General features: G+C 44.6%; 1 protein-coding gene across 2 annotated transcripts; it reads left to right on the top strand.

Annotated features, from left to right (window-relative positions):
- Positions 1 to 1,839: 1,839 nt before the first annotated feature.
- On the top strand, positions 1,840 to 7,231 carry mymk (myomaker, myoblast fusion factor; the record flags this gene model as incomplete). 2 transcript variants are annotated; one of them, XM_079222493.1, is made up of 7 exons in its annotated part: positions 1,840 to 1,974; positions 2,984 to 3,098; positions 3,869 to 4,017; positions 5,073 to 5,189; positions 5,274 to 5,414; positions 6,101 to 6,198; positions 6,352 to 7,231. In XM_079222493.1, the coding sequence occupies 7 exons, from the start codon at positions 1,840 to 1,842 to the stop codon at positions 6,464 to 6,466; spliced, it is 870 nt and encodes a 289-aa protein (XP_079078619.1). In that variant the 3' UTR covers positions 6,467 to 7,231. The 2 variants fall into 2 exon arrangements, with proteins under 2 accessions (XP_079078619.1, XP_079078618.1); XM_079222492.1 differs by having other exon boundaries at positions 6,101 to 7,231.
- Between the last annotated feature and the right edge of the window lie 889 nt (positions 7,232 to 8,120).

Below are 8,120 nucleotides of genomic sequence, written 5' to 3'. Positions count from 1 at the left end.
GTGAATAAGTTTGTAGATGTGATTGTTAAATTAAACTTTACCTTAAAACACATGATCTCTGTTGTGGACAGCTGTGTTCTGTCTGATAGTTTCATCCTTCAAACGACGACATGCAGAGAAACAACAACACGGCTTTAGCTTTTAATTAAAGTTTGATGAAAGAGAAGAACGGCCAAAAGTCTCTGGAAGGGAAACTGCAGGAAAAAAATATATAATTTCCTGCTTATTAAATGAAAAAGAGCAAGTGTCTTTTTTTTTTTCGGAACTTAAATCAGAACAAAGAATGACAGTAAAATAACAACGATGACCATTTACTGTCACGGTGAAAACACCAGCAGTATGAACCAGTATAGACTAGATCTGAATACATCAAGTTTCGTCTTGTTTGAGTTTGAAATGATTCTTCATTCTCAGCATTTATCTGTATGTTCCTCTGCATTAAGCTTGAATTACAGCCAGACGGCTGTATATATATATATATATATATATATATATATATATATATATATATATATATATATATATATATATATATATATATATATATCATTGTTATTATTATAATTGTTATTTTTTTTTGTATTCTTATCATATCGATTTGTTTCATGTATATTATATTATTATTACATAGTATATATATATATATATATATATATATATATATATATATATATATATATATATATATATATATATATATATATATATATATATGTATGATAATAATATATAATAAAATTATTGTTAATATTACGTGTTAATCTTTTTTTTGTTATATTTGAGTTTGATCTTCTGGCATGGATTGGTTTTATTGTTTCATGTATTGTTCTCATCAGGTTTACATTGTTTACACTTTAAAGCTGCTGTATGAATAAAGTTATTATTATTCAGGTTCCCAGGCAGAGGGCGCTGTTTGTGTCCGAGTCTCGACTCAGGTTACCGAAGCACTCGGAGAATCTGAGGTGTGTGCGTGTGTGTGTGTGTGTGTGTGTGTGTGTGTGTGTGTGTGTGTGTGTGTGTGTGTGTGTGTGTGTGTGTGTGTGTGTGTGTGCCTCAGCCACACTGCACCCTTTGTGTGGCTGCCTCGGCCCTTGAGCAGCTGCAGCAGCTGAGAGCAGCTGCTCAAGTCTCTCTGAACAACTGTGAGCTGCGCTTCACGTCTCCATGACGACTGAACATCCCATATCCATATTCTGAACGCAGCGTTTTCATTATTAGTCATAAGCATCCGGCGCTCCATCACAGCCAGAGCAGCACAGAGGGACTCGACCCAGAACCAGCAGAGACCAGTCCACCTTGGACAGACCCAGATCCTCCTCTTCCTCCTCCTGCTCCTCCTCCTCCTCCTCCTCCTCCTCCTCCTCCTCCTCCTCCTCCTCCTCCTCCTCCTCTTCCTCCTCCTGCTCCTCCGGGATCAGAGCTTCTCCTCAACACCCTATTGAGGACACCACCTGACATTGCAGATTAAAATCATAAATCTTAAATCATAATGGTTCAGTCCCAACATCATAAGACTGTTTTCAGTGTTTTGATGTTTTTTTTTAATATCTGCTCCATGAAACAGAAACTGAGCCCTAAAGTGAGAGAAAGAGTTCCTTTCCACCTCAAAGGTCCCTGAGCCCGATGACCTTTGACCCCGGCTGTAAATAGTCCGTGTCTCTGCGGCACGCCGGCCGCGCCCGCCGCCCCTCCCATGATGCACCGGTATGCAAACAGCTGCCCCCGAGGGCCCTTTAAACCTTAAAGGGCCAGACTGGGCAGCTGGGAGAGCGACGCATCCTGTAGCTTCACCACTCGACTCTCAGCGAGCGCCGGAGCGCCTGAGTCCTCGCCTCCACCATGGGCGCCTTCATCGCCAAGATGCTGCTGCCCACCGTCAGCAGCCTGGTGTTCCTGCCCACGGCCAGCGTGGCGGCCAAGAGGGGCTTCCACATGGAGGCCATGGTCTACTTCTTCACCATGTTCTTCACCGCGGTGAGCTTCTCTTCTTCTTCTTCTGCAACTCTTTTCTAGTGAGTTGATCGTCAAATACCAGCAATTCTTTTCTAGAAAACATGAGAGCTCTCATGTTTTCCAGAAAAGAATTGTTCGTATTTGACGATTTCGGTCGACAAGAAATAATTCATATTTAGAGATTTTAATGAGTTCTGTAGCGTTTTATCCTTCATCTCTGATTGAATATGTGATGCTGTTAAAACCCTATGGGGTCTATGGCAGATGTTGCTATAAAGACTGCTGTGTGTCATCTTCATTTACTCTTAACCAGTAACATATAGACTGATATTTACACATCTGAACACACAACTCACACTATGCTCTTTTATTACAACACCAACATGATTCAAATAGTCCTAGTGGTTACAGAGATACACCTTTTTTAGTTTGGGGATGACATTTTGGAGCAGGGGCTGAAAAATAGGTTTTTAATTAAATAAACAAAAAATGATAAATATCCTCTTTCTTTTTCTTATGTAGCCCTTTAAGCCATAACCATAACCCCTAATCCTATTTATTGTGTGAGTTGTGTTTAGAGGTTGTACATGGGGATTATATATTATTGTAGCCCTGATTTTTATGTTTAATTTGATACCTAACATGTTCTTTATGTGTTTTTTGTGGGATTTATACCATGTTTTTTTTCTTGATTTGTACCTTGTGACCTGCTATAAAAGGGTCCCCTAGGACTCAACAGGTTTATTTAGATGACAAAATGTCATTGAGGCATCGGGATATAGGCAGACAAGACATTTATACAAACACAGACTCATAAAGTGCCGAACTGTAGTTTTATGACGACGTACGAGAGCAAACCCTCACAGATGCTTTAGGAGCTCACTAAACGAAACCTTTACGTTTTTCTCTCAATGCCGACAGTGTGTTCCTTATCGCTCTCTGAGAGGAGACTGGAGATGAGCTGATGATCACCCACATTCTCTGCTTTATGAAATGAAAACAGAGAACTTTACATATCTTCTCTCTGTAGATCTACCACGCCTGTGACGGGCCGGGCCTCTCCATCCTGTGCTTCATGAGGTACGACGTCCTGGAGTACTTCAGCGTCTACGGCACGGCTCTCTCCATGTGGGTCACGCTGATAGGTGGGTCCTGGTTTCAGACCAGTTAGTCCTCATGCGGACGTGGACCAGTACGGCTCCCAGTCCACAAGGCTGGCTCTGTCTTTCTGAAAATGTGCTACTTACGACTGTTTTTTTTTGTTTGTGTCTAAATGCAAACTACAAAAGCACCCAAAATCACTTACTGAGTATAATAATAATAATTATTATTATTATTATTATTATTATTATTATTATCATTGTTATTATTATTATTAATGTTATTGTTATTATTATTTGTTGGTATTTAACAACTACACTTCACAGGGTTAAAAGCCACCAGCTCTCTGACTGCAGCAGTTGCTGATAACACATGTTGTGTCTCTGAGTTCAGCTCACATGTGCTCGGCCGTACACACACACACACACACACACACACACACACACACACACACACACGTGTGAATACAGTTGCTCTTGAAGCCCCTGAGGTTTTGCATCAAGGGCTTTAAATCCCGTGCTGGGAGCCGACTGCTGCGACAGCTGACTCCTCTGATTGGTCCGCCCTCTTTTGGATTGCAAAATATATAAATATATAAATAGTTGGACATGTGTGACACGGTCATATGCCATTGATATATCTATTAAATAGAGATTGCATGACGTTTCTCCTCATCGATGAGTCAGGAGTCTATCCAGCTGCTGTCAACATGATATTCATAACAGTAGGTTATTATTTATATAAATAGAATGAGCCATTCTGACGCGAATGTAAATAAAAGCAGTTTTTCACGCAGCCTGTCTCTTGGTCTCAGCTCTGGGCGACTTCGATGAGCCGCAGCGCTCCAGCGTGACCATGTTCGGAGTGCTGACCATCGCCGTGAGGACCTACCAGGACCGCTGGGGCTACGGCATCTACTCTGGACCCATCGGGTCCGCGGTCTTCATCATCACCGTCAAATGGGTGAGTTGGCGTTGAAGCTCGGGTTCGTGAAACCAGCAAGAGGATGCAAGACTTTAAAAGAGGATTCAGCCTAAAAACCAAGCCAAATGTCGCCAACTCTTTCCCAATGAAAGAAGCTAGCAGCGCTAGCACCAAAACTCCCTAAAGGGTGCGAGAATGTTGTCAAATGAACGTGTACGACAGGTAGGCAGACAGACAGGTAGCCCGTCCAGTCATGTATTGATTCAAATGTTACTTAAAGAGACACGTACCGACCAGAAAGAGTCAAAATGACCTCGAAGAGACATGAAATAACTACAAAGAGACATGAAAAGACTACAAAGAGACTCACAACAACTATGAAAAGGGGGGGGAAAACAACCACAAAGAGATACGACATTCCTACAAAGAGACAAGACGCCTATAAAGAAACATAAAATGAGTACAGAGAGACACAAACCAGCTGGAAAACAAACACAAAGAGACACAAAGTAACTACAAAGAGACACAAAGTAACTACACAGAGACACAAAGTAACTACAAAGAGATACAAAATAACAACAAAGAGACACAAAGTAACTACAAAGAGACACAAAGTAACTACAAAGAGACACAAAGTAACTACAAAGAGACACAAAGTAACTACAAAGAGACACAAAGTAACTACAAAGAGATACAAAATAACAACAAAGAGACACAAAGTAACTACAAAGAGACACAAAGTAACTACACAGAGACACAAAGTAACTACAAAGAGATACAAAATAACAACAAAGAGACACAAAGTAACTACAAAGAGACACAAAGTAACTACAAAGAGACACAAAGTAACTACAAAGAGACACAAAATAACTACAAAGAGATACAAAATAACTACAAAGAGACACAAAGTAACTACTTTAATTAATTGATTGATCAAAAACATAACATTCTTCTGCGTTTCCCCCCGTTCTATTTCCTTCTTCTCTCCTCCTCCTCCACCGGGCTTCTCCTCCCTTTGACCCCTCCTCTGTCCTCTCGCCATCACATGGGTCAAACCCCCTCCTGATTGGCCGTGTGTCTGAACCCGTCTCCAGCTGCAGCAGATGAAGCAGCTGCGGGCGGTGTACCCGGACAAGGCGGTGTACACGCAGCAGGTCGGGCCGGGCTGCTGCTTCGGCGCTCTCGCTCTGATGCTGCGCTTCTACTTCGAGGTGACCGCCATCATGTCTGCATGTGTTCTGCATCGCTGTACAAATATATGGTATATTATATATTATGTATCGTGTCCCCTGCAGGAGTGGGACTACGCCTACGTGCACAGCTTCTACCACCTGTCTCTGGCCGTGTCCTTCGTCCTGCTGCTGCCGAAGAAGAACCGCTACGCCGGCACGGGACGGAACGCCGCCAAGCTCAGCTGCCTCGCCCTCTGCTGCTGCGTACGTCACCTTGATTCTCTCAACATGAGGACAGGGGAGACTGCATGGACTGGATGGATAGGGAACGCTTTGCTATTATGTTGTGTCTCTTGGTAGCAATTGAGTGTTTCTTTGTCGTGGTTTTTTATGTATCTTTATGGCTATTTTGTCTTTTTGTGGTTATTTTTATGGTTATTTTGTGTGTCTTTGTGATTATTTTGTCTTTCTTCACGGTTGTTTTGTGTCTCTTTGTGGTTGTTTTGTATCTCTTTGTAGTAATTGAGTGTTTCTTTGTTGGGTTTTATTATGTATCTTTATGGTTGTTTTGTGTTTATTTGTGTTTATTTTGTGTCTCTTTGTGGTTATGTTGTGTATCTTTATGATTATGATATGTCTCTTTATGGTTTTTGTGTGTGTCTTTGTGGTTATTGTGTGTTTCTTTATGGCTATTTTGTGTCACTTTATGGTTGTTTTGTTTCTCTTGAGTGTCTCTTTGTGGTCGTTGTGTCTCTTTGTAGAAATGTTGTATCTCTTTGTGGTTGGTTTTTGCCCTTTTTCATAGTTGTTGTGAGTCTCTTAGTGGTCTTTTCACGTCTCTTTGAAGTCCTTTTGAGTCGTATTATTTGAAAGTGACCGGGTAACAAAACAGCATCGTCCCCCGTGAATCTCTTGTGTCCTAAACGTGTGCCTCCCCTCCCTCTCTACAGTCCATTTCCCCCGGGTCTTCTAAAGAGAAGACGGACAAGTCGCTGAAGAAGAAGAAGAAGAAGATGTCTCGCGCCGTGTGGACGATCCCCACTGAGCTGTGGACGCGGCGCTGCAGCACCCCCATCCTGCCCGTGTGCAACCCGACGCCCTCCACGCCGATCAAGGGGACGAGCCTGGAGGGCGGCGGGTCGTCCACGCCCATCCTGCCCGTGTGCAACCCGACGCCCTCCACGCCCGTCAAGGGGACGAGCGTGGAGGGCGGGGGTTTGTCCACGCCCATCCTGCCCGTGTGCAACTCCCCGCCGTCCACGCCCGTCAAGGGGACGAGCGTCAGTCGCCTCAAAGAGATGAACGGCTGGAAGTGAAGCCGGAAGCGCGACACGTCAGCCGGTCTGACGTGAGGAGGACCTCGTCCTGAGGAACTGGGGCGCCGACGGCGGCTCGGGGGAAACTCACCAAATAACTGTCAGACACATATTGATAAACGTGTACGTGGCTGTTAAGTTCATCTCCTTCTGCAGGAAACCGACCGCCGTGTGGACGTTCCAAACATTTTTTGGCTGGTAGAATATTTAAGGTCGGCAGCGGGCTTCAGGATTCCGTTAGCCGCTGTAGCTTTTAGCAGGTAGAGGAACAAAAGGTACGCCACGACGTGCGGCCGGCAAATTTAAGGATGGGAACAAGCCGGTGCCCTGGAAGACCCGACAGGAACACAGCGTCTGGAGGCCCGAGGACGGCAGCGGAGACGAGCCAGTAAAAGTGACTGGGGAAGATTCATGGGAAGAACAAACAGGCAGATGGTTTAACTCTCCAGAAAATATAAATTGTCTTTAGAAATGTTCCTCGGGGGAGACCCTTCGTCTGCCCCTCCTCCTCCTCCTCTTTCTCTTTCCCGTCTCTCTCAGATAAAGGAACCGTTTACGAGATGTTCCAAGACTGTAAAGCACATTTTTAACGGGCTTTATGCGCGTCCTCGTGGTGCCAACCGTGTCAGGTGGAGCATCTGATCGGCAGGTTTTACCACTGTTAGTTACTATTTATTGCAGGACAGAAGATTGTATATTCACTGTCGTTGTGTTGGTTTCTTTTTCTTTATTTCATCACTTTGTATTATTTCAAAAATAAAATGGCGTGACCTTGTTTTGACCTTGTCTTCCAGCCGCGTCATCATCGTAATGCGTCGACATTTACTCTGCGGGAGCCGACCAATTGACCGAAAAAAACTGCCACATAGTTCACGGCCCGCTCCGGTCTGGCGAACGCCAACCCGGTTCCAGACCCGCGTCTCCCGTTCCACTCGTGCGTCGGCGTACGTCACGTCCCCCGAACACGACCCAAAGGCTACAAACGTGGTCCGCGTGTCTCAGACAAAACAGTCTGCGGCCAAAACGTGAATGAACCTCCCCTCCCTCCACCACCGGGGGAATGTCTTGAGCCTCCCGTGCCCAGAGAAAGGGGTTTTTGTCTGGGCAGACTACCACCCGGCTGGCTGCGCCTCGCCGACCCTGACAGGACGGTAACGCGAGCCTTTTATTGCACGAGTGTGAAACACTTTTCAGCTCCTTTACGACCGCCGTCTGTCCCGCACGGCTCTGCTGAGGGGGCTGCAGCACACACATCACACACACACACACACACACACACACACACACATCACACACACACACACACATTCAGAACTGAATCAATACACGTGTGAAGACTTTCTTCTGGCCTTAACAGTGCACTCACCAGAATGAATTACACTAGATTCAAAACCTGTCCTCTCTTTTACCGTTACGGCCCGTGGTCCCCACAAGAACCCAAACACAGAATCACACACACACACACACACATCGAGACTGTCGACGCAACAAGCGTTTGATTGACACGAGTGTGAAGCGCGGTCGTCTCCTCCGTGGTTGTCTGCACCTCCTCATTCCACGGCGGCGGGGAATTTCAGTGGGTATTTGGAAATATAATAAAGAAACACATCTGAACAAATATATATATATATCACTTCTGCACCAAAAAAGAGAT

Source organism: Taurulus bubalis (assembly GCF_910589615.1).
Source record: "Taurulus bubalis genome assembly, chromosome: 8".
NCBI classification, from domain to species: Eukaryota; Metazoa; Chordata; class Actinopteri; order Perciformes; family Cottidae; genus Taurulus; species Taurulus bubalis.
Note: the sequence above shows the minus strand (reverse complement) of the source record. Positions and strands in the feature narration are given on the sequence as shown.